The following is a 27,314-nucleotide window of genomic DNA, read 5'->3' on the forward strand; positions in this document are numbered from 1 at the left end:
TAAACTGATGAATGCAGATGTCTAGAGAAAGGACAGGAAATTAATATGAAAGAAAAGTTTTGTTTTTTACTTTATATTGGAGATACAAAATTAGTAATAAAGTTGTTTGAGGCTGATAGCAACAACAACAAAACAACCTTGGCTGAATAACTAATGTTTTATACTTTGCCAGCTCTGCCATAAGACACTAGGGATTAATTGCATTTAGAGCATAAAGGACCTTAAAAGTTATCCAGCCCAGTGTTTTTCAAGTTTCTTTAAGCTGTGGAATTCTTGGTTTAAACATTCTTTGGGAAGGCTAGTGTGTGAAGCCAGCTACATCAGGGTTGTTCTGTTTGCAGGGCAGGTAAAGGGAGGAAAAAAGGGTCTCTGGAGCCTCTATAGGGAGCAGAGCTTGCAAACCCATGGCTCTGTAATATACTCTTGGGATAAGTGTGAGGAAGTGGTGACCAAGGAGATGAAGTAACCTGTTCAAGGAATCAGAATTGCCCTGCAGCAGAGGTGGGACTGGAACCCAATTTAGATAGGACGCTGGGCATCTGGAGTTATTACCTAGTTCCAAGTTACCTGCATCTCTGTTACTGAAGCCAATTATTCTTATTAAAAATTTCCAAACCTTGCAGAAATATTTACATTAAAATGTTCAAATTTCCCCCTCCCTCTCGCTTTCTTCTCTGCCTGCACCCCCAATCTGATTATTTTTCTTTTTATTTTTTTGAGACAGGATCTGGTTCTGTTGCCCAGGCTGGAGTGCAGTGGCGCAATCTTGGCTCAACCTCCACCTCCTGGGCTCAAGTGATTCTCCTATCTCAGCCTCCTGAGAAGCTGCGACCAGAGAGAGGCATGCCACCATTCCTAGCTAATTTTTGGATATTTTAATAGAGGTGGGGTTTTGCCATTTTGCGCAGGCTCTTCTTGAAGTCCTGAGCTCAGGCGATCTGCCCACCTTGTCCTCCAAAGTGTTGGGATTACAGATGTGAGCCACTGCACTCAGCCCCAATGTGATTCTTCAGAGAAAAACAGTGATAGCTGCTTGATATGTATCCTTCTAGAAGTTTCCCTCCTCCCTCCAAATTTGTACATACATACACATATATGTAAATCCTTTTTTTTTCCTGGGTTTTCTTGGCTGGCTCTATTTTTCTCTTTATCATAGCACTTAATGCTTTGTAACATCCTACATATTTTACTTATTTATCATTTCTATTATTTATCATACATCTTTTCCCACTAGAACAGCCTCCATGGAGGCAAGGATATTTGCCTATTTTGATCACTGGTGTTTCCCAAGTCCCTGGAGTGGTGCTGGCATGTAGTAGGCACTCAAAAATTTTGTAGAATGAATGAATGAAGAATGAACAAGATGAAGAAGCAGAACAGGAAAGATTTTTAGGGCAGTGAAATTACTCTGTTTGAAACTACAATAACGGATACAGGTCATTATACATTTGTCAAAACCCATAAAAGGTACAATACCAAAGTAAACCTCAGTGTAAACTATGGACTCTAGATGATAATGTATCACTATGGGTTCATCGATTGCACCAATGTGTCGCTGTGGTGAGGGATGCTGACAGTGGGGGAAGTTGTGTGTGTAGTGGGGCACAGGGGGTAAATGGGAATTCTCTATACTTTCCACTCAATTTTGCTGTGAACCTAAAACTTCTCTAAAAAGTAAAGTTTATTAATTAAAAAAAAAAAGAATGAGTGGTCATCTCAAAATTCATGTGTCTAAAACCAAGCTCTTGATTTGTATCTCCCCACACATTCTTCCTCTAGTCTTATCTGTCTCATCCATCCATTGGGTGATTAGGCCCAACCCACCAGCACTGCTGACAGCCTTCCTTTGAAATATATCTGGAGTGAACACTTCTCACCACCTGTAGTCCAACCACCCTAATCTAGGGTGCCACACATAAAGTGTCCTTCTGCCTCATGGCTTTGTATTTACTGTTCCGTCCTTGCTGCTTCTCCTTATTCATGTCTCCATTGCAAAATCACCAGTAGAGAGACCTTCCCCTGTTACTCTACCTAAATAGTAATCCCATTCTTTATCCCCCCTCCAACTTGTTTTGTTTCACAGCATCTGTCACTATTTGGCATTATTCTTTCTATATATTTTTTGTTCTTGGTCCATATCATCCCACAGAATAAGTTCCAAGAAGGGAGAGATTTGCTTTTGTTTGCTGCTATATCTTCAGTGCCTAGCAAAACTTAGGGACTCAAATTTTTGTTGAATGAATGAATGAATCTGCTATTCACCTGTAGAATAGCATTTGCTTCCTAAGGAGTCTCTAGCCCCCTCTACAGACTAATCTCCACATTGCAGGTAGGGAGATATGTTTTCAATCTGACTTTTCTCTCAGGATAGAGCCCAGATCCCTGCCTACATTGAACTATCCTCCTCCTCACTTCACTTCAGTGCTCCCCAGGGGGCCAACTTCCAGTCCCTGGAGTAGGCTGTGCTCCTTCTCTCCACAGGACAGACGGTTCTCTTCAGCTCCCACACCTCTACTTACTCTTCACATTTCTCAAGAGTTCCTTCTCCAGGGAAGCTACTTTGACCCCCAGATTAGGGCAGATTCCATGTGATAGGTTCTGACAGAACCGTGTTCCTTTTCTGCAGATAAATCATCTCACTTTGTAACTACGTATTATGTAAGTTCCATGAAAGCAGAGTCCATGTCTATTCTGCACACAGTTGTATCCCCTGCCTACAGCAGCGTGCCTGGTACTGCCAGGTTCTCAAGAAGAGTTGGCTGATGAATGAATGAAGGCATAAATGAGCATGGCAATCTCTGCTGTTGCCAGGCAAGTCTCCAAAGCATATCCAGAGAATGAACCTTTCAGGCATCACTAACAAATCCCTCAAGTTTGAGAGACCAGGGAACTCTAGGGGTGGCTGGCTAAGTTTCTCCCTGCCTGGCCCAACACCAGGTGATTTGAGCACAAATACCAGCTAAGTAGATGACAACATTCTTGTGCGTTGAGGCTTAGAAATCTCACTGGGGAGACACAGTCACCTGTCATTGTCCCTAGCCATGTAAGGCATTACTTCTCAGATTAATATTTCTTCAAACATCTAAACTGAAGTGATCATCTGTAAAAAGTAGTTTTTACTTACATGTATAAACTACAGGGTTTTATATGAGAAACAGAATCACACTCTCAGAGTTTCTTCGACAGTTTTACATTTCCTGCATTTGTGGCTTATTTTAATGCCAGTGTAATATTTTAATGGCTGCGGGATAATTGATGTGGATATTTTCATCTGAAAAATGATGATTTTCTGTAAAGCAAATTATCTTTAAATGTTTGCTGACTCTCTCACTCTTTTTTTTGTTTTTTTTTGAGACTGGGTCTCTCTTTGTCACCCAGGCTGAAGGGCAGTGGTGCAGTCACGGCTCACTGCAGCCTCGACCTCTTGGAGTCAAGCGATTCTCTCACCTCAGCCTCCCAAGCAGCTGGGACTACAAGTGCACATCATGGCTGGCTTATTTTTGCATATTTTTTGTAGAGAAGCAGTTTCACCATACTGCCCAGGCTGGCCGTGAACTCCTGGGCTCAAGCAACTCACCCACCTCGGCTTTCCAGTGTTGGGATTATGGGCGTGAGCCACCACACCGGGCCAACTGAATCTTTTTATAAGAAAAACAAACAAACAACAACAACAAAAAAACAAAACCCTGTGTTTTATAATTTTTCACCAGTCCCTAATGTGAACAGGGTAAAAATGTAGACATAGGAATTAGTTGTCTTTTACTCAGCTCTTTTTGCCTCAATCCAAGTAGACTCTGTCAGCTTTGGACTCATCTGCTGTAAATATGCACCTCTCTGAAAATGAACTGTAACACAGATCAGTTCCTACTAAATTATCAAATACCTGGACTCTCAATTGCTAACTATATAATTGCCTATGATTTTGGAAAAATATTTAAAAATCCTCCGTCACCTGAAATTTGATGGTTGTTGTGGAGCAAATAGGAGGAAATAATCTACCCTCCTCCACCCCTACCTTTTCCTCTGTCTTATCAAAACCCTTCACCCAGCGATATAATCTCTTTTCAGTTTCCTGGCTACCAACTCTTCATCACCAACAGAGCTAAAAAATATGGATTTACTCTGTTTACTCTGTTTTTAAATGAGATTTGATGACATCCAGGGACCACTCTGTTTCCCTACAGGGCATATACTGCCAGTTTCATAATGAAAGTAAATGGAAAAATAACATTCACTTTACTGAAATTTGGTTTGTGGCAAACTGGATTGGAATGTGCTCTTCTGCTGGGGAATGTCAGGGGCTCAGGACCATTTTGTACTGCACTGCATCCCTTGGAGTAAAGACAGTCCCCAAACAACAATAATGGATGACTGATAATAATCTCTGAGTATAAGCTTCCCTCAAAAAAGATAAAAGTACTGACTGTGGATATAAGAGTATATTGCTATATACCCTTCTATCTTAATAATAATACATTTCAAAAATATATTTAAAAATATGAAATATGCCACAGAAAACAACTGCTTTTACACCACCCACATCTCCTCATTTTTCTTTTAATGTGGTAACTTTTAGGGTGAGATATGTTGAAATATACTCCTGTGCATTTTCGCTCCATTTATGTATTTACTTTTGCCTCTATTTGTTAGCAAGGTCCCTTTAAATCTATTAGAGACACACCTAAGGTGGATACTATATTAGGGGAATTAGGCATTTCAAGGTTTGAGATGACAGATTTCATTTTCAGTCAGATAACTGCTCCTGGATCTCCATACAAAATGTCCTAAGAGTGTGCATGTGCTCAACCAATTTTATTTTGCACTGTTTTCTAGTCAGATGAATATTCATCTCATCTGTAGATAAATAACAGGTTAACTAGACATGCAGACAAACAACATACTCCTTTGTCCATCTGCATTGTAAGAAACTTTTTTTTTTTTTGAGATAGAGTCTTGCTCTGTTGCCCAGGCTGGAGTGCAGTAGTGTGATCTCGGCTCACTGCAACCTCTGCCTCCCAGGTTCAAGCGATTCTCCTGCCTCAGCCTCCTGAGTAGCTGGGACTGCAGGCACGTGCTACCACGCCTGGCTAATTTTTGTATTTTTAGTAGAGATGGGGTTTTGCCATTTTGGCCAGGCTAGTCTCGAACTCCTGACCTCAGGTGATCCGCCTGCCTTGGCCTCCCAAAGTGTTGGGATTATGTAATAGGCATGAGCCACTGCATCCGGCCAGAACACTTTTCTTTAATTATTTATTTAAATGTGCAAAGGAAACCAAGCTTTTTCTTTATTTTAAAGAAGAGCTTTTAAAAATATAATTAATGAGAAATAAAGTTATCTTATGTCTTCTTTTGGAAGTTTGCAACATGTTAAGTCATGGATGCAAGTAGGTGACATCCTTCCCAGTGATTTGTTGTTACACGCCCGAGTCTTGCACCTACTCTTGGCTGAGGATGTACAAGGGCAGTGTTCTGATGTTAACTCATTAGAGCAGTTTGCAGAGAGTCTTTTCAAAAGGATTTGTAAATCTTCATTTCTTCTTGTTATTTGGATGTGTTTCACGGGCTGTTGCAGATGACTGGGATTGGGATATGTGTGGTAGGAGAAAGTAAAGATAGAAACCAGTCGCTGTTATGTCTGCCTTTGTCAACTAAAATTCACTTTTTGGAGAGGTGGAAGCAAGTAAGTAAGGTAATCCAAGAAAAGTCCCAAAGCACCAAGAAAAGTTTGCTAGAAAAGTATTCCCTAGTAAGTGCCCTTCTAACAGGGGCCCAAGAGACCACCTTAATGAATGAGGCTCCGGGAAATTTGGTAACATTTTCCTATTTGCTGTTTTTCTTTCTCAAATTGTGTGAAAAAGATTTAAAATTCTTCTCTGGCTCCAAATTTTACAACTTCAATTCATGGATAAATTATCCTAATCCCATGATTAAACTAATCCATTAAAAAATAAAAAAGAAACCTTCCCCAGAAGGATTAAGTGGATGGGCGTAATCAACATCCCCCAGATGGGACCAACTGGACCAGGAGGATGTGAGCATCCCACAGTCACACCAACACTGAGGTGGACTTGACTACATGCACATTTTCAGTAAGGAGGCTTTATTTGTCATTAACCATGAAAACAGTGCCCACTAATTGATATTAATAATTAATCTCATTTTAAGAAAAAAATCAACTTATCACTTTGGGAGGCCGAGATGGGCGGATCACGAGGTCAGGAGATTGAGACCATCCTGGTCAACATGGTGAAACCCTGTCCCTACTAAAAATACAAAAATTAGCTGGGTCTAGTGGCGTGTGCCTGTAATCCCAGCTACTCGGGAGGCTGAGGCAGGAGAATCACTTCAACCAGGGAGTCAGAAGTTGCAGTGAGCCGAGATTGTGCCACAGCACTCCAGCCTGGTGACAGAGTGAGACTCCATCTCAAAAAAGAAAAGAAAAAAACAAGAAAGAAAAATCAACTTGTGTGGGTCTATAAAGAAAGGACTACATTACTAGCTTAAAAATTAGCTTTCTGTAAGTCAGCCTTGCTGATACACTCTACGGATGGGATGTATTTTCACCCAATCAGGAAATACTTCAAAGTAACATTGATAGGTTCTTGTAAGCTTTTATATTATTCTTTATAGAACTTCAGTTATGGGCCAGATTTCCAAGGATTTATTACAATATCATGTGTGTGTTTTTTTGACCTCTAATCAGCTTTGTTCACATAAATGAATGCCAATGATTCAGATTTTTAAAATGCCCTTTGGCACATGAATTCAGTTCCTCCAGTCTTGTAAATAAATACAATCAGGCAGTGATATTAGACCATTGCTCTGCTTATGAATACATAACTTTAAGTGGTTGGTAAACCTGCACAAATACTAGAGAACTACAAGGCTCAGAAGTGAATTACTGACCTAGGAATAACAGGCTGTTTCACACCCAAAATGACACTGCCGACCCAAACTTAATAAGACTTGGGGTTTGACATTTTTTTCCAGACACAGTGGTAGATTCTCACTGATCTATTTATACTCTATTGCCTGTCCCCAGTGTGATCAATATTATGCAACAATAGATGGCTGACTGGAGTTATGAATGCTATTTGTGACCCTGATTCAACTCATACCGAATTCTGCTATACAGTGACCAGTGAGGTTCCTATTCATTTAACATAGTTTATACTGAAGTATTATATGGAACCATATGAAATTGATATTTTTATATGTCAAAACAGTCTAATGTCAGTTTTTTCATATGGACCAAACTAACATCAAAAGAATTTCTTTCAAAGGTTGTTTTGTTGTGTTCCTAGCGTATGGACTTTGTAACAGCAGTCCAAAATTTTTCTTAACACTTTGTTGTTATTTCCTGCTGGCTATATGTCCCTTTAACTTTAAATGTTTCAGAAGTGGTTTTTATGCTTCTTCTCTTTGCTTCTTGACTACTATGCATAATTCATCAAGAAAGATCAAATATGTTGCATTTATATCAACAACACATCAAACATAACACAATTAAGCCTAAATCTTTTTTAAATAAGATTTTAAGGAAAGAAAGGTGATATTGTTGAGCAATCTTATGATAACAAGCAAAATTGTGTCAGCCAGATGACTGCTGGTGTGTCACTGAATAATTTACACTACTTCTGAAATAATAACAATGTGTCCCCTGCAATCAGCCTGAGCTCTTTCTCAGCGGATGTATTACCAGTGAATCATACAAATTTTCGATCCTTCACACATATCTCTGTGCAAGGAATTGCCCAGGAAATTCCGAGAGTATGAATGAATTCCAAAATGTCAACTAAAAAAATACATACTCAGTCCTAGGTTATCTAGGTCATCCCTGGCAGGAAACATCAGTATCAAAAGAAAGTATTCTTTTTTTTTAAGTACAGATGATGAATTTATTCAATATTTTTGGAAAAAAAAAAGCAAAGTTAACTAGCTAATTGTCAAACTACGGATGCTTTTTGACTTATGATGGGGTTATGTCCCCATAACCCCATTGTAAGTTGAAAATCTTACATCAAAAATGCATTTAATACACTTAACCTACCGAACATCATAGCCTAGCCTAGCCTACCTTAAATGTGCTCAGAATACATACATTTGTCTACAGTTGGGCAAAACAATCTAACACAAAGCCTATATAATAAAGCTAGTTGTTATGAAGAATTTTGAATCAAAATTCAAAGTATGGTTTCTACTGAATGTATATGGCTTTTGCACGATTGTACAGTAAAAAAAATCATAAGCCAAACCACCATAAATCAGGGACCATCTGTAATTTTAACTCCTAAAATAGCTCAAGGTAATAAGAAATATCATTTGTTTTTGACAAGTAGAAGTTTGAGGTAAATCTGCAGGATTTTCTCACCCATTTCCACAAGACTAAAACTCATTGCATAGTAAACCTTTAATGCTTTAGATCAACTTTGAAAAATCCCACTATTTTACCTTTATCTTTGCTATTGACTCCCTGTGTCAAACTGGGGAATTCACTTAATCTCTCTTATATTAAATTCTCCAACTTGTGCAATAGATACATAGATTATTAGCAAAGTAGGCAATTGTAAAGTGTTGATTTTGATGGACTTTTATTGATTTTAGCTATTTCCAAGCCCTGGTATACTTGTCTAATACTTATATTTGAATATAAGCAATCTTTTATTGTCACCATTAAAATGGCTTTAAAAGAGTTTTAGGAAGGCTAATAAAATTAGTGCAAACACTTTTGAAAGTGTCAGATTATAACAGACATGCTAAATAATATTATAATGTTATCACTAAACATTTGAATCCCCCTTTCCCTTTGTTAGCATGAGAACACACTCTTTCCTCTGATTTGAAGTGGGAAAAGGGCTAGAAAGTAGAATATGGAAAAAAGGGCTCTTCTAGTACCTAAACTTGATAGCCAGTGGGCAGATGAATATGAATTGGATTTGCTATTCTTCAACTATTTTTCTTTCTGGAGGCTGAGCTGTCTGGCTTTTTCTATGAGGGCTGTAGCCTACAAGATGGCAGATCATGCCAGAGTGCTAGAACCATCACATAGATCTCAAGGGAAGAACATGGTTGCTGCCTAAGAATTGTTATTGTAAAGATTATGAGCCTGAGAGTGCCTTAAAGCTATCCAGACTTGTTCAACCCACTACTAGAGAAGTGAGTCTGCCCTAGCACTATGGCATTTTAGGACCCGTGTCTCAAACACATTTCCTTTCCTAGGTCCAGGAAGGACTAGGGCACAAAATGTAAAGGAGTGTCAGAAATATATAGTAATCAAGATATATAATTTTTTTAGAATTAAAATTAATGCAAATAATGTATGATGAACAAAATATCAAAATTGTAATTAGGGACAGGATTGATATTACTAATTATTCCTTTTGCCTTATGTTCCACTATGACTCAGTAAGACACTGTTACTGATCTTGTTGTCACTTAAAATTTTACTGAGTTTTTTAATTTTTTAATTTTTTTTTTGGGTGGGGGGACAGAGTCCCGCTCAATTGCCCAGGCTGGAGTGCAGTGGTGCGATATCGGCTCACTGCAACCTCCACCTCTCGGGCTCAAGCCATTCTCCTGCCTCAGCCTCCCGAGTAGCTAGGATTATAAGCGTCAGCCACCATGGCCTGCTAATTTCTGTATTTTCAGTAGAGACGGGGTTTCACCATATTGGCCAGGCTGCTCTTGAACTCCTGACCTCAGGCAATCCACCTGCCTCAGCCTCCCAAAGTGCTTGGATTACAGGCGTGAGCCACTGCGCCCAGCCTTTACTGAGTTTTATTGGTGCCACCCTAATTTGTGTGCCTGAGGAAGGTCCTGGCCCCTGACATCCTGTTTAAAATTTTTTATTTTTTTACTTTGCCCTTCGTTTTCTGACTAGCTCAACCTCTCACTGGCTGCTTTCTCTTAAGCCACCTCCTGACTATGGTTGTGCCCTTTTCTTTGTGTATGGATGGTCCTGACATAAGATGGTTGAACTTACCATTTTTTGACTTTACAATGGTGTGAAAGTGATACTCATTCAGTAGAAACCATACTTTGAGTTCCTATACGACCATTCTATTTTTCACTTTCAGTACAGCATTCAATAAATTACATGAGATATTCAACAGTTTATTATAAAATATGCTTTGCATTAGGTAATTTTGCCTAATGTAGGCTAGTGTCCTAAGTGTTCTGGGCATGTTTAACGTAAGCTAGGCTAAGCTGTAATGTTTGGTAAACTAGGTGCATTTTCAACTTATAATGGGTTTTCGGGGACATAGTCTCATCCTAAGTTGAGCATCATCATCTATACTCTAAACTCTAAGAGGTCAGGAATTGTATCTGTTTGGTTTATAGCTGAATCTTGAGTACTTTTAACACAGTGCCTGGAACACAGTAGCTGAATGGAAGCTGATATTCAATGTTACGCATGACTTTCTTGCATGATTATGTGGTTGGGAAATGTCTCTGGCAGAACCCCTACCCCAGAGCCGGCTTCAGGGTCACAGACCTCTTTCCAGGATTTTTGTGAATTCTGGGGACAGGGAACCAGAAATAATATATCTTGAGGTTTGCAAAAATCAAAGAGTCAGTGGACTTATGTGCACCCAAGTAGATTCAAATGGGAATCAAGATGATCAACCTTTTCTTGGGAAAAAAAAAAAAAACTAACATAATGTAAGGTGTTTAAAAAAATGATCTATTTTGCAAAAGATCCAGAAAAGAGTAGGCTAATTTACCTGATTTGAGCTTTTTGTTTATTTGCAGTGACTTCTGAAGTTTCTCAGGTTTGGGAAGTACACAACACTTACCTTCAATGGTACACTGATCAGGGACTGGAATCTTCTTTCCAATTTCCATGGCATATGCTTTCACTTTGCTGAGGTTTTTTTTTAAGTGCAAGTAGAGCTTATCTTGGTATTCTACAGGACTTGCAGTTGTCTCTGGAGTTTCTTCCTGGGAGTTTTCTTTAACAGTTTCTGGCAAATTCTCTGAGTCTATATGTATAATATTTGGGTATGAAACTGAAGACTCCCCCAGCTGTGATCTCTCAGTGTCTGTCTTAAACAGCAGCTTGTCATTTCCTTGGCCAAGTGGGTCTATTTCTGAAAGAGAGATGCTGGCTGGTATGTCTCCCCTGTTTTCATCTTCGCCGTCATCTGAACCCACACCCTTTGTGAGCATAGTGTGGAAAGCCAAACTTTTTGACCTAGAGTTCAAACAAAGGGAAAGTTAAAGAAGTTGTGTTACCATTCACTGACAAGGAAAAGAAATAATAATAATATTGGGGCAAAAAGTTACTTCCTCTGGAGTGTGAAACTATTAACAGGCCTGATAAATGTATACCACCAATAAATGATGTAATAAACCAAACCTTTGAAAATCTAAGTCACCTCCAAAAACAAAGTTTAAAAATCAATTTCATGGCAAAACTGGCTGCAAAATAGTAGACTTACATATTTTTCATCTTTGTCTACTTTTGCTTTTGATTTTTCATCAGAAATCAAGAGACAGTATTTTCCATATGGCATATAAGCAATAGATTTGTTTTCCATTCATAGTACCCATTTAAAATAGTGAGTTTCTTTGGATAATGAGAGCATTGTGGATGATATTTCATTCATGTAAGGATGGCACTTTGGGTGGCAATGGGTAAAAGATATATAAAAAACACCCCATAACAGAGTGATAACAAAGCTAATAGCGAACATGAAGTGTATGATTTAAAAAACAAACCAAACAAGAGTTATACCTGTTAAATCTAATGTTTTTTCTTTCTTCTTTAGAAACTTGGCCCAGACTATATCTTCTGATAGAGCCAGGGGTATTGCTCTCTGCATTTATCTTGTCTTCAAAAGCCTGGATTTTAACTTGGAGTTTTTCATGGTCTTCATTTTCAGTTACTATGAGCTTGGTTTCTTCCAGTTTCTCAGGGAATTCAATTTCAGTGCTGATTTTTCTCCTAAAGGAATATAAATCATTGCATTAGATGCAGGTCATATATACTCTTCAGAACAGTGTTATTCTCTATTTAACTGCCTCTCACTCAGAAGCAAAAGCTTTGCCTGATAATTTTTTTCATTGGTCATTTAACAAGTATTTACTACAGGCATAGGCCTTTGAAATTGCTTCTACAGCTTGTTCTGCCAGAAATTTAGAAACAGTGGTGTTTATGTGAACTTTGTATTAAAAATGCTTTTTTAAGAGTTCAAAGAATAAAAAGCAGTTTTTATGCTCATGTACCATATTCTTTTCTAGAAATTCTTCAAATGTATGGCTTTCACATGAAATGTGTGCCAGATATTTTCTAAAAAATTTACATGTGCTGATATGTTTGTACTGAAATTACAGAATAAGAACATTTCACATGCACTGTATAAACTTATGGTTTTGTTAATTTTAAAAAAATCAGTATAACTCTTATACCTTCCGAGGAGAAATATCTTTCTGAATTTTAAGATGTTGGAAGAAAGAGGTTTTCTATGAACGATATTAATATAGACCCAAATATCTTTTATAGTAGAGTTTATAAACCACTTTGTGGGTCATTAAAATTACTTCCTTTAAAGCAGGGGCCATGTGTGGTATAATTTTGGATTTCCTCTGAGGGCTAACAGTGCCTTAGCTAGAATAAGCACCTACAAATAAGCTGCAGAAATAGCTTTCTGATGTTCACTGAGGTGCTGAGTAATTATAGGAAAGTAGCATGCATTTATCTTCCCTTATTTATCTTCTAATACTGAGCTGGCCTACAGCTACTTTAATTTTTATTCAACAATCACTATCCATTTTTATAACGTATGGTGTTAGTATTAATTCTTTTCTTAAAAAACAAGGATAAAAGGAATTATTTTTACTTACCACACTTTTGACACCCAATATGTGGGTTTTTTTCTCATACCAACTAATTCTCCAACCCTCTAGACACCAACTGGGTGTCCTACAGTTCAATTCAATCCTAACACTAACGACCTGGAATTAGCCCCAGACTCCACAGACGGCCCCCAGTTCAGATGCCAGTGAGAAGTATGGGGTCCCCAGCTTACACTTCTGTTCAACTTGGCTACAAAGGTTCCTGCACCACCCCACCCCCATGGTTCAATAATTCACTGGAATGACTCATAGGACTCAGGAAAACACTTTAACTTATTATTATTGGGTTTATTATAAAGGATACAACTCAGAAACACCCCAGTAGAAGAGATGCATAGGGCAAGGTATGGGAGAAGGGGCACAGAGCTTCTGTGCCCTTTCTGGGTACGCTGTACTCCCAGCAACTCAATGTGTTCACCAATCTGGAAGTCCTTGGAATTTTAGGGGTTATTATGACGGTTTCATTATTCAGGCATGATTGATTAAATGATTACCATCGGCGATTAACTCGATCTTCAGCCCCTCTCCCCTCCCCAGAGATTGGGGTTGGGTGAGTTATAGGGTAAGATAGAGAATGGGGCTGAAAGTTCCAACAGTGTAATCATGCCTTGGTCCTTCCTGTGACCAGCCCCAATCCTCAAGAAATCTAGGGGTCCCTGCCAACAGTCATCTCATTAGCATATAAAAGACACCCATCAATCTGAGATTCTGAGGGTTTAGGAGCTGTATGCCATGAACTCGGGACAGAGACAAAGTATTTATTTTTTATTACAGTATATAATAATCCCTAGAAATATATTCACCAAGATGGTCTAATGATTTTGTTGGTTTGTCTGTGTGCATTTACTTGGCTGTCTTTAGTATTTTTCCAAGACATTCAGGAAAGGGCCCAGACTTAGAGAAAAATCTTGGCTTTTTCAAACATTATTTTTCCCTAAGGGCCAAAGTGAACCTGGCATAATACCTGAATGAGAGTGAGCGGAAAAACATACTTAAAAAAAAAGAAAGAAAAAGAAAGAAAGAAAGCACTGCCAGGCACGGTGGCTTATGCTTGTAATCCCAACACTTTGGGAGGCCGAGGTGGGTGGATCATTTGAGGTCAGGAGTTCGAGACCAGCCTGCTCAACATGGTGAAACCCTGTCTCTACTAAAAATACAAAAATTAGCTGGGTGTGGTGGCAGGCACCTGTAATCCCAGCTACTCGGGAGGCTGAGGCAGGAGAATCAATTGAACCTGGGAGGCAGAGGTTGCAGTGAGCAGAGATCACGCCATTGCACTCCAGCCTGGGCGACAAGAGTGAAACTGTCTCAAAAACAACAACAACAAAAACAAAAACAAACAACAACAACAACAAAAAACACTACTTTTTAGGAAAAAGCAATGCAGAAGGGCTGGTAACTAATTTTTTCAGTTATAATCTACCCATTCTGGCACCTATATCTGCGGTGGACACTGGTGAAGCACTGCGTTAGCAGGGTTGGATAGTGAAGTTTTTCTGGCTGGCCCAGAGAGGAGAGCAGTCCTGGCGTTGAGGGAGGTTCATGATTATGGGCCCTCAGTGGTCAGAATTCACCTGTAGGTCCAGCCCAGGGACAGCTGCTGATGATTCAAAGTGGGAACCAGCATCTTTTAGGTAACAAGGCAATTGTTTATTGTTTAATAAGCGGTTGCTGATACAATTTAAAACCATTTTTCTTACATAATTTTATAAGTTTTCTATAGCTTTACATAATTTTTATCTACTCATACCATGCATAAATAAAATATACATTGGTAGATTGCAAGAATCAGTATATGGGAATAGAGGCTAGGCTTGAAAATGTTTTTCTTTCTGACATATATATGATATTGGCTACAGTCAGATAGATGGGAGGCTTTGACATCTTATAGCCAGAAGATTCTAAATGTTTACTCCCATTACAAATGAAACCAAGATAATGCTATCTCTAGATGCTATTTTACAAACCATGATGATTGCCAAGGTTAATTTTTAAAAATCTAATGGACTTACCACACAAGAAATTTTGGGGAGTATTTATTTTCTATCCACATTAGTTCATGTATAGTCATGAAACTAAAATATTTCTCTGGTTCCATGGAACCTAATCACACTTCAAAATTAAAGGATGCCTTTATTTCAAATATTTCTATAGCTGGGGTCATTAAAACTTAAAAATTTGTAAAGCATAACTTGTAACCCAAAATGTAAGTATTAGATATTGAGCATTATATAAATGTTTTAATGTTTTAATTTTTAAGTTTTTAGAGATGGGGGTCTTGCCATGTTGCCCAGGCTGGCCTCAAACATCTGGGCCCTAGCAGTTCTCCTATCTCAGCCTTCTGAGTAGCTGGGACTACAGGTGTGTACCGCTGTGCCTGACTATACACATTTTTAAACTTCAAAACATATGAATTGTTAGAGGAAAATTTCTCATGAATTTATAATTTTTTTTCTTTCTGTCTAAAGCTCTGGCTTATATCAGTTACAATAATCACATTTTCTTCAAAAAAACTTCAAATTTCATAGATTATAGAAAATGTCCTAAGATAATTTTATTGGATCAGTTTTTTATTCTTAAAAAAAGTTTCATATTTATGGAAATCCTTCTTTTGTTTGTTGTACTCTTTATATCAGTTTCACCATCTATAAAATGCAGATAATAACTGTACTTAACTCACGGGGTTGGTAGAATGATTAAATGACAGAACCAACATGAAGCAGTGTTCCTAACACATAACAAGCAGTCATCACATGTTAGATTTTATTACTGTCAGGCTGTAGGAGGGGATGGCCACTTAAGCCCCTTTCCGTGCCTGTGTCTCCAGTGACCAGATAATGGTTAGCAAGCCCTGCAGCCTGGATGCATCAGAGCTTTAGTAGCTGGAAGCAGCCTTCCTTCACGTTCAAGTTGCTTTATAGCGTTACTCTGATGAGATGCTGGGCATGACACTCACTGACCCCAAGAGGGCAGGTTGGGTGCCTCAAGGGTAAGGATTCTCAGTGAAAAACAGGACACTCAGCCAAATCTGAATTTCAGATAAACAATAAGTTTTTTGTTTGTTTGTTTGTTTGTTTGTTTGTTTTGAGACTGAGTCACGCTCTGTCGCCCAGGCTGGAGTGCAGTGGAGTGATCTTGGCTCACTGCAAGCTCTGCTTCCCGGGTTCATGCCATTCTCCCACCTCAGCCCCCTGAGTAGCTGGGACTACAGGTGCCCGCCACCATGCCCGGCTAATTTTGTTTTTGTATTTTTCGTAGAGATGGGGTTTCACCGTGTTAGCCAGGATGGTCTCAATCTCCTGACCTCGTGATCCTCCCGCCTCGGCCACCCAAAGTGCTGGGATTACAGGCGTGAGCCACCGAGCCTGGCTAACAATAAGTATTTTTAAGTGTAGGTATATCCCTAGTGAAATATACTAAAAATATATTATACTTGACTACAATTATTACACTAAAAATACTAAGAAATTATTTGTTATTTAACTGAAATTCAACTGGGTGTCCTGTATTTTTATTTGTTAGACTTGGCAAAGCAACTCTGGGATAAATCCCTGCTGCACTGTGGGCAGGGACCTGTACAACCCATCTGGTCTGGCACGGTGCTTGGCACACACAGGACCTGGAATTTTTGTAGAATAAGTGAACTGAGACCACATTGTTGTCTGAAGTCAGCCTGCCACCCACCTCTAAACAACAACAACCACCACAAAACACAAAAAACAAAACAAACAAATAACAACAACAACAAAAAAAACAAAATGAAAACCTCCTGAGGTCTACCAGATGCCCATGAGAGACTGGCCACTTCTCCTGGCCCTTCAGGGTTTGAGGATGGCACAGTGCTATTTGGTAAACATGAAATGTGGAGAGAAGCAGGGAGCAAGAGTAGAGGCAAAAAGAGTAATTTGCAAGGGAACAAATATGAAGAATGAAGAAGCAACAATAAAATGTCTGGGATAAAGAAATGCTCTCTAGATCTAAGGCTGATGAGAATTCTCACCGCAAAGACTTTCTCTTCTGCACAATCTCCCTTGGTTTTATGATTTAGATTTGTAGAGCACAGAAGTCAGTGGACTGGGGTGGTAATGAAGTCATTGAGGCAGCCAAGGTCTCCAGATGGGTCAAAGGGAACTTTCTGTTTCTGGCCATCAATCCACCTGGGCATGCCACAGAACTTTGCTGGCAGGGAGGTAGGACAAATTTCAATTCCAATAAATTGGAAGGTCAGGAAATGGTAGATAGAGGGTTTGGGTTTATCATAAACATTCCCTTTCCTTTACTTCTTTTCCTCTTGCTTTTAAAATTTAATATAAAAAGATAAAAGTATTTTGTTCGAAACAAAGTTTTTGAACAAAAAGTTCCAAAACCAAGATCTTTTCCTGAGATAAACTTCGGCTTCCCTCCTACAGCAAGGAAACACATCACAAATGTGAAAGTGCTGGCAGATCCATGGGTCCTGTATGTGTTTACTCATAGAGTGGTGGGGGCAAGGGCCAGTGGGTTGGGCTCACTCAGGGGGTTGTTATTTCTTTTCCATTTGTCACTTTTGACCCCAGAGGTAATTTTACAGAAATCTTTGCCAGAGTTCTATAATCCCCTAAATATTAACTTGGCCTTAACTCAACACACCACATTACAAGAGGTTCAGATAATTTCTAGTCTGAACAGTTTCTGGTCTCTGTTGCCAAAGCAAAGTTTTTAAAAGTACCTCTAGGGATTCCCAGGGGGAGGCCTAATTACCTCCCTCTTGTGTGAACGGGGACTTCCCTTGGAAACAAATTGGCCCTTGGGCTGCTCACTGCTCTCACTAAGCCGGGAGATGAGACTATAAAGCTGGCAGGGGTGGAAAGATTGGCAGCCTCTCTTCCTGGCTCCTTAAATCAAAGAAAAATAATATTAGTTAATGTTTGATGATCTTGGCCTACAATTCCATGTCCAGGATATGTACTCCTGCAGAGTTAAGCTTGTTAAAGGAGAAGTAGGAGAATGCAATGGACTAAATCCACATTGGAGTCCTGAATTCTTAGAATGCTATGTTCCTTACTCTTCAGTAATCTCTTGGGTCATCAGTCATCATAGAGAAGATCCCCCAACTTCACAGTGCTAGCATCTGTTTTGGGACTGCAATAAATAATGCTGCTGGAACACCTAAGCTGGAATGTTAAGGGAAAGGACAACAATAAGACTCAGTTCTTGGTATCTATTCTGCCTCTGACCTGCTCAGTGGGCAGAAGCAGAGATGGGCAGGTACCTAGTTATGTGGGGATCAGAATGTGATCATGCCAATGGTAGAACTCTGCTAAAATGAAATAACTCCATGATTTACTTCATTTACACAAAATTTTAAAAGAGTTTTCAAAAGGAGACAGTTGTGGGGGAAACTGACTGAACAGAATCTTATGGGGAAAAGCTTAGGTTCATGACTCCAATTTCATGTTTATTAGTGATGCTATAAAACTCTTAAGGACTCTAAGTTTTATTTTTGTTATATAAAAATGGGATTGATATTACATCATCAGATTGCTGAAAGCATTGTATAAGATACTGGATTTGACAGTGTTGCTCACATAGAATGCGCATGAAAAATTCAAGGCATGGTAAAACCCTGAGTGGCTGCTGCTTGATGTGGACATTTGACACTGAAAGAAGGAGGTTTGCGCAAGTGTTACCAATCCTAGAAGATATGCTTTTCCTGCTCAAAGCCAGGGAGGACTATAAAATCCCTCCTCTTACTGCAGTATCTTAAACAGTGTGTACTAAAAGAGAGGGACTCTCCTACTCCATGAGCATACAAGAACTGGGATATAGAAATGGCCAATTAAAAATAAATCCCTGTACTTGAAATATGAATTCTGAGCAACTGCAGACAAAGAGAATTTCCTGAAATTAGAATGAAAATATAAAAGCCATGATACAAGGAAGCGACACTTCTAATTCAGATGCCCAATCATTTGCTCACTTTTCAGTTATTTAACCAACATGGGAGAGAATAAGACATGGAAAAGGGATCAGCAAAAAGTGCAAAGCCCCTGCTTTTCCTACTCAAAGTGAGATCCCTGGACCAGCGGCATCAGCATCACCTTGGAGCTTGTCAGAAATGCAGAATCTCAGGTTCTGATCCCAGATCTACTGAATCAGAATGTGCACTTTAATACGGTCCCCAGGTGTCCAGTGACACGTTCAAATTTTGAGAAGCAATGGCCCAGACAATGAAATAAGAGAATCTGAAGTGGACCAGGGCAGAGGCCTTTTTCCTCAAGCAAGGCTGCTGAGGGTTTCACTAATTCTGTAGTAAGGTAAGACTTAATCTGTGGATTATTTGGAGTTGGTAGGCCTTGCCTTTTATCCTTTTGGGGATACATTCCGAGGTAAAGGTACATTTTCGGGTTTTGCTGCTGGCAGATACTGGTTCAGATGGACCCCGCATCTTTAGATTCCTGAGACGACTGGGCATATCAGGTGAGCAGTAGCCTTAACAGAAGACGGACACCCCATCCTAATGAACTGCCACCCAGATATAACACAAGCTACAAAATCACTTTGTAAATTATAAAGGACCGTAAAAAACGTACAGTAGGAATATCATCAAAGCACTGTCAATCAAGAGGGAGACCTGTAAGGCAATGTGCTCTTCTTTGCCTAGGCTGATTTTATCGTCTGGGCACAGGAGCAAGCAATAGGGTCTGGCCATGAGGATTAAAGAGCTAAGACATTGTCACTCTTGGCATTTGACACTGGAAGAGCAGGAAAAATGGTTAAAATTTTCCTATTTGATACATCTTCTCATAGTCTTCATCTCAAATATGATACTGTAACCCAATTTTAATTGATAGAAACATAGTTACCCAGAAATGGAGGATATACTTAATCAAAAACACATCAATAACTGAGCTGGGGATAGAACTCCTACATAAAATTCTGTGATTCAATTCCTAGTCTACCTAGAATTCAGCCCTTACCTACAGCAAAGTTTATCTAACAGCCTTCAGGCTGCCAACTAATGAAAAGCCTATCTTTTGCTTTATGATGAATATGAATAATATTAAGAACCATTTTTCCTCAACTGTAACCCATCTTAGAGTAGCTGTATCTCAACCATGGCCACACTGGTGTGTGTTCATCACCTTTCATTTATTAAATCTCTTTCCTTTAGGTCCCAGAAGAAAGTTTAGGGAATAAAATATTAGGTATTAAAGAGAGTTCTCAGACTTAGTCTGGGTCCAGCTGTATCCAACATTTAATACAGTAGCTTTTAAACTCACTGTAGTAAAGAACTATTTTTTTTTTAAATTTTCATGTCACAGACCAATATTTTTGTAAAAATAGCAAAAATAAACTACTAGAGAAATGCAATGAATAAAACAAGACATACAACGTCCACTGATCAGGTACTTGGATATTACAGCAATGTTAAATTGCTATAAAAGTTCTAACTTCTTATTTTCTTATTTTTAATATCTGCAATCACTTCATCACAGTCTGATAAGAAACAGTTTGCAGATGGGCACTGGTCTAGTGGATATGCCAACACCTATTATAATGCACACCTGTAACAAAGTGCTAATGCTACTCATTAACATTTACAGAGGGCTTTCTATGTATAGTCTTCACTGTTCTAAATCTGGTACATGAATTGCTTCTCACACAATCAAGGGAGGCTGGCCCTATTAGTAACTCCATTTACAGATGAGGAAACTGAGGCACACTTCAGGTCACTTAGCCAAACCAACATTAAATCCAACTGTTTGCCTCCAGAGCTCTCACTTAACACTCCACTCTGCACACTTCCTCTAAGTAGGTGTGATTCAGGTTACATCTGAATCTACCCCAGGAATAAGTAATACATATTAGGGCACTGGTGATATAGCACGGTAACCAAGAAGAGTTATTACAATCTGATATCTCTGAATAACATCCTGTGGGAATCAGACACCAGAATAGAGTTGATACATAGTCACGGGAGCAACCCTTTGTATTAATTGGAAAAGTGAATTTTGGCACCCTCTTTTAACACAAACTAAAAAGGTGTTCAAAACTCAGAAAATGTCATGCAAATGGCAACTTTAAAGTTCAATTATGACAGATACTAAAAAGGAATAGGGAGCATTTGGGGAACCAAAATAGTGAATAGCTAGGTCATCAGGGTCCAGGAAGAAGTGTCTGAGCACCAGCTGGCACCCTGGCCCTCCTCTCACGTGGGTTGTAGAGGGTCAAGGTCCTCTTACCTCTTCTCCCACAGACACCCTTTTTCCTCATTCCCTAGGCTAGAACTTTGGTGTTCTCTGTCTTGCTTGAAATGGGAAGCCAGGGCATGGGTGCCTCATGAAAAGCTTTCTTTTTTTGTGTGCCCTGTGTTTTGAACATTGCTATGTTACAGAAAATGGACCTGGTTCCCCATGAAGCTGATATTACATTGCCCACACTCCATACTGGGGCTGCCTGAGTCTCTACCCTACTGTGTCCTTACATGGCAGAGCCAGCCTGTCTGAGGTCTCACACTCCCTGGGCCTGCTTCATTGTCTCCAAAGCTGATAACAATGTCTCCTACCTACATCTCATGCTGATAGATGAATTCCTGAAATGCCTTTAAAGACCTTCACATCACCCTAAATGCTGCGTTAAGGGAGGACAACTGGTGGAGTAAATGAATAACAGCTGGAACATAAATGGTACCACATGTCAGACTTAACCTCTTCAGTAAGAAGACGGGCCCAAAACCGAAGCCTTTCCTTCCTTTTCCATGCACAGAGGAGTAACAACAGCCACAGCTACTGCCACAAATGGCTGTTATGATTTTCTTTTTACACAAGTGATCACCATAGACCTCTCTAGATTGAAAAGAGATACTCGTTTCTTATCAAAACTCTTGTTTCATTCTTAAAATTTACCTTGGTGGGGCAAAATTATAGTCAGCTTTTCCTAAGCAGGGGGCAATGCTGACCAGAATGTCCCATGTTTTTAATTATGGTTCTGAACTGACTCGTGTACCTTCCCTGAACCAACAGCTGCTTTCAAAGAATTAATTTCTCTTTGTACGAACATGTCTTACCTAAAAATGTGGAAGTTCTTGTGAACACTTTAAGACCTTATTTTTCCTTCCATAGAGCATGGGCTGTGAATATTAGCTCTTCAAGTCTGTGGAAGAGTAGAGGGACACAGAAGGACACCTAATACTCCAGGCCAGGATGGCATGTGCTGGGAGGTGGAAAGGTTGTATGAACTGTGGGAGCTCAGAGGAAAGCACAGATCACTATGTGTGATGGTGGGTGGAAAAGGCCTCATGGAGAAGTAGTACCAAACTGGAGTCTTGGTTCTGAATGCCAGCTTTCAATGGGAAGAGAGGCACAAAGAGGGCATTCTAGAAGGTGATGGTAAAGGTTAGTGGGGTACCTCTTTGGGGAGGAATAGGCAAAAGTTACCCTTGACATTCCTTTAATATTCTTTTGAATTATCCATGAAATACTGTGAAAACTGTAACTCTTATCCACACTGAAATTTGAGATTCACTGGACTAGATTAAAAGAAGAAATTAAGAGAAACTTAATGAACTGATGTCTGGGCGTTTGTATTACTGGCCCTCCAGGAATTACCATGGACTCACAGCAAGAATTTTACTTTGTTCTTGCCTGTCTGCAAGGTTTACTCTATTACGCTCTACTATGAAGTTTCTATTATCCTGATGCATATGAAAAGACTTTTTGTTGTGAGGATTAAACAAATCAGAGGGGAAAGCTCCTAGCACAGGAGCTACCATGTGGTAAGAGCTGGTTTAAAGCTTGATCAGGCCTACATATGCAGAATTTTTTGCAGAGTTGCAGAGAAGAACTTGGCCCCCTGTTCTCTGCAGTTTGTGTTGTGGACTCAGTGAAGAGCGATTACTTTCAAGGTCTTGGACAATGTCTTGGGGACATGATGTCTAAGCATGTGCATTACTGTTATTTCAGTAGAGCTAGGTTCTGATGTGACTCCCAGGATGTCAAGATGGGAACTCTGGAATGACAGGTTGCAAAGGGCCTCGTAGTTGAAAAGGTTCTTTACAGGCTGTGTTGCTTGAGTATACATTAGGGCCACACAATACATCAAATATGTCTCTTTGCTGTACTCCATTTCTTTGATGTTCATTGCATGGAATGTGGGATAAATGGAATTCTGGAGCCACTCCAAGGAAGACAGATTTCCTGGAGTCATTTTTCTTTGAATATAGTTGAGTTACCCTATTTTCCCTTCATTCTCCTGCATGTGCTATTGTTTTATTTCCTTCCCTCCTTTGTATCATCTCTTTTCACTTATACCAAAGTCAGATTTACACCTATTCAGTCAGTTTTGACTATAATTTAGCTTTCATTATCCCTTTCTGTTTTCAGGCCTGATTCTTAAAGTGAAGAGCAAGCATAAAATCTCATAATCACTACCACCATCACTACCAAAACAACAAAAAAAACGCAACATTCATGTAACTAAGCCAGAGGATTGGAGAAACTATAATCACACACTTTGTCTTAAACTTTTCTTACACAAACAACTTCTTTTTTTCCCCATGACTTTCACGGCTTTGGCTGAAGTTTGCAGGCTGGATCTGAGGGAACTGTAACCTTCCTCTACCCTCCTCTGCCCCAGGCCTGTGTCAGGACCCTTTCTCCTTTTTTCCTTGGGTCTCCCCTTCTGCTTTTTGCCATCATCATCCTCTCTCCCTATCTTTTCTCATTTGTCATATTTATCTCCCACTGCTGCTTTCTCTCCACAATTTCCATCCCTCAAAGTTTCCATCCCCAACTGGGGCCTGTGCCTAACTTCCTACTAAGACCACCTGTGACAAATTGCCCCCATTCTGATGGTGCCTGATTATAGCAGCCTCCCTGGCGCCACATTCATTTGGCAAAGGCATCTTCTAGGCAATGATCACTCCACTGCTCAGCTCAGCCAGTTACAGAGGTGCCCAGAGCTCACCCTCTCCCTCCCCAGCTTCAACTGGGCCCTGGCAGACAAATAACTTGATGTTGAGGGGTAGATAGGACTTGCACGGTATTGAAAGGTATAGATCTCTTCTCCAACCTGACACCTTCTCCTTTGCAATGCATAATAGCCCTTGTACCCTTTTGCTTCTTCAGAATTAATTTTAAAAATATAAATGCTTTGCTTGGCTCTCCTGTTATTTAGCCTCTGTTGGTTTATTATTTACATATAAACATTCTTTCTAAAACAGGAGCAGGAAAAGTGCAAGTGGACTCACCTGGTGCTTCTAACAAAACTCACTCAATTTATTCAGTCGTTTGGCACAAGAAAGCCTCCTGTCTGCTTCAGTTTTCCATTCTTTCTAGGATGCTAATTGTTTTTCTTTTGATAATCTTGTAGTTTTGGCCTGAAGTCTAAAATCTGGCCTGCTGGGCTACGTGTCAGATTTGTAAATTAGATGACATCTGTTTTGAATTTTATCATCTTTAATTTTCTTTCAAGCTCTCTTCACTTATTCATTTCCCCTTTAATTGTAAGGATCAGATTTTGCTGCATGCTTTAGACAAAAGTGCAGACCTTTCTGCTTTGGGGGCAGGTTAAAATGACTGAAGTTAAATGGTCACAATGAAGGGTATTCAAGGAAAAGATGTTGGGAGAGAAGCCTTAGCAACCATTCCAGAGAGGATGAGCCGTTCAGACAAAAGGCTGGCTGTCCACACGAGGGTTTAGAGATTCCCACTGAATAATTACAATCGATTAGAAGAAGATTGACAGCGAGGGGTTGAACTGAGAGAAGTATTTTCAATTGAGAGAGGTTGAGGTGGGGGATGATGGCAGTTGTGGTAGGAGGTGAGTGGTGACCTTTTCATCTCTTTACATTTCATTTTGCCCTTTCTTTCTTTCCTACTCTCCTGCCCTCTCACCTCAGAAAAATACTAAAAAAAAAAAAAAAAGATATTTAAAATGCATTCTCATACATGCAGACTCATATTTTCATAGTGGGACCTTATTTTTTCTTCCTACCTACATATCTCCTAAATTCTTCTTTTCATGGGGAAATTGTTCATTGCTAATTGGGTTGGGCCTTGATATGGTTAGGCTTTGTGTCCCCACCCAAATCTCATCTTGAATTATAATCCCCATAATCTCCACGTGTCAAGGGAGAGACTAGGTGGAGGTAATTGAATCATAGCGGCAGTTTCCCCCATGCTGTTTTCGTGATAGTGAGTGAGTTCCCATGAGAGCTGATGGTTTTATAAGGGGCTGTTTCTGCTTTGCTTGGCACGTCTTCTTGCTGCCTTGTGAAGATGGTGTCTTGCTTCCCCTTTGCCGTCTTCCATGATTGTAAGTTTCCTGAGGTCTCCCAGCCATGCCGAACTGTGAGTTAATTAAACCTCTATCCTTTATAAATTACTCACTCTCAGGCAGTTCTTTACAACAGTATGAAAATGGACTAATACAGGCCTACTTATTAAAAATATATTTTCCTGCTAAGATGCCTATGTAACACACTTATATAATATTTTTTCTCTTTATATAAAGCTTTTCACATATATAATCTCAGAAATGTCAACTGGCCTCTTGAAACCTTGTGTCCATAGGGAAAATAGAGAATAGGTGAGCACTGGCCAGGACATGGGCTCAAACTTTCACTCATGGCACATGTTAGCCATGGCTTGGAGAAGACACACAGTTCAGCTGTGCATACAGCACAGAATGGCTCCCTCAAATACCAACTGCAGAGACTGTAAACCAAACTTCTGAAACCACGTCATTAAAATTGGCCAACAGCAACTTTGTGGGTGCATATAAATGGCAAATCTTTTTAATGATGCTGGCCTTGACTCTCCTGGATGCTGCCATGTGTTCAGGTCATTGCCAGTTAACTTATGGGTCTATGAAAATGCTATTTTTGAATGGTATATATATATATAGTAGTGATTCTCAAGTGGGGGAGGTTTTTGTTTCCTTGGGGACATTTAGCAAAACCTGGAGACATTTTTGGTTGTCACAATTGAAAGGGGGTGCTTCTTCTATCATCTAGTGGGTAGGGGCCAGCACATTGCTGGTGAATATTCTATAATGCATATGGCAATCTCACAACTGAGTGTTATCTAGCCCAAATATCAATAATACCAGGGTTAAGAAACCCTTGTAATAGGCATCTGTATATCAAACCAGGTGACAACACATTTTTATATGCTCAATCAAACTCATTGTGTTGAAAGAAAAGGACATTTACCGACTCTACCTCTGTGAATAGTTATTGACTTTGATGACACTATTGGTCAGATTACATTCTCTGTGTGTAGGGGTTAAGAGATCGTCCCAGGTTGGCTTCCCTCCTGCGAACTCCTTTCTTGGTTATCAGCATCATCTCCATTTCTATGCGGTCATTCAAGCTACATATCTCTGGGTGTTCATCCACCCCCCTCTTCTTCTTACTCCACCTCCAATAGGTGATCACTTCCTCATAATTTTGTGTCCTCTAATATAATGATCTGCCCTGACTTCTTAGGCTCTCATCATTTTGTCTAGACCTCTCACTTTGTCTCTTGCCAACTGGCTGCTCCAACCAAATTAATTCAATGCTTCATGATGTTAGTTACTCCTGATTTACCTATTCATTTGGTGAAAATATTTGAGTGCTTACTATCTGTTAATTCCTGTGCTAAGAGCTGTGATAATTCTCTGGATTAAAATCTTTCCAAGCCTCCATGTTGCTTACAGAACAAACCCTTGCTTCTAACACAGCATGAAAGGCCTCTGATAATCTGCCTCTGACCTAACTTTTCAACTTACTTTCCTGCCCTACTGAACAAATTATCTTTCCTCAGTCTGAGCACATATTATTAAGCCCTTGTATCTTTGTATGTGCTATTTTTTTTAATTTGTGGTATCCTTTCTACCCTTATCTGGGGAATTTTCGTTCATTCTGTGCAACTTGACCTAGTTTCTAGAGAAATGCTTGGCACATGGAAGATAATAAATAGGAAATGAACTTAAATTTTACCTTCTCTGTGAAATATTCGACTCTCTGGCTGCTGGTCAGTACATCCCTTTTTCACCATAGCCCATTGTATGCACTTTTAGCACATCACATCCTCTGACTGTGACTCTTGATGGTAAGGATAGTACCTTATATCTCTTAGGACCTCCAGGCTCTACACCATGCTGAACATAAAGTAGACCCAAATGACTAAATGCTCACTACTCTATCAAGATGGCTTCTCATGGAATTCTTGTTTCACACTGGAAATGGCATGCATCATTTGTTATTCCAAAAAACCCACAGAATTTGACACTAGTCTCAAATGGGCCCCACCCTCCTCCATAACTGAGCACCTTCCATTGCCTGTGATCTGAATTATGGAGATGGGGTCGAGTCCATCCTCTGTCATTTAGTCATTGTGTAACATTGGGAAGATATTTAACCAGTATCTGAGCCTCTGTTTCTTCTTCTATAAAGTAGGAGTAAGTGACATCTGCCCTTCTTGCCTTGT

At 39.6% G+C, this 27,314-nt stretch overlaps 1 protein-coding gene across 4 annotated transcripts in view; it reads right to left on the reverse strand.

Moving 5' to 3' along the window:
* Positions 1-27,314, reverse strand: part of VEPH1 (ventricular zone expressed PH domain containing 1) — a 274,555-nt gene that overhangs the window by 92,720 nt on the left and 154,521 nt on the right. For all 4 annotated transcript variants that reach the window (XM_063602997.1, XM_063602998.1, XM_008956082.5 and 1 more), the window contains 2 exons: positions 11,738-11,947; positions 10,797-11,194 (listed from right to left, as the gene is read on the reverse strand). In XM_063602997.1, the coding sequence (XP_063459067.1) occupies positions 10,797-11,194; positions 11,738-11,947 (608 nt within the window). The remainder of the gene's footprint in view (positions 1-10,796; positions 11,195-11,737; positions 11,948-27,314) is intronic.

This window comes from Pan paniscus, chromosome 2, assembly GCF_029289425.2.
Source record: "Pan paniscus chromosome 2, NHGRI_mPanPan1-v2.0_pri, whole genome shotgun sequence".
Lineage (NCBI taxonomy): Eukaryota > Metazoa > Chordata > Mammalia > Primates > Hominidae > Pan > Pan paniscus.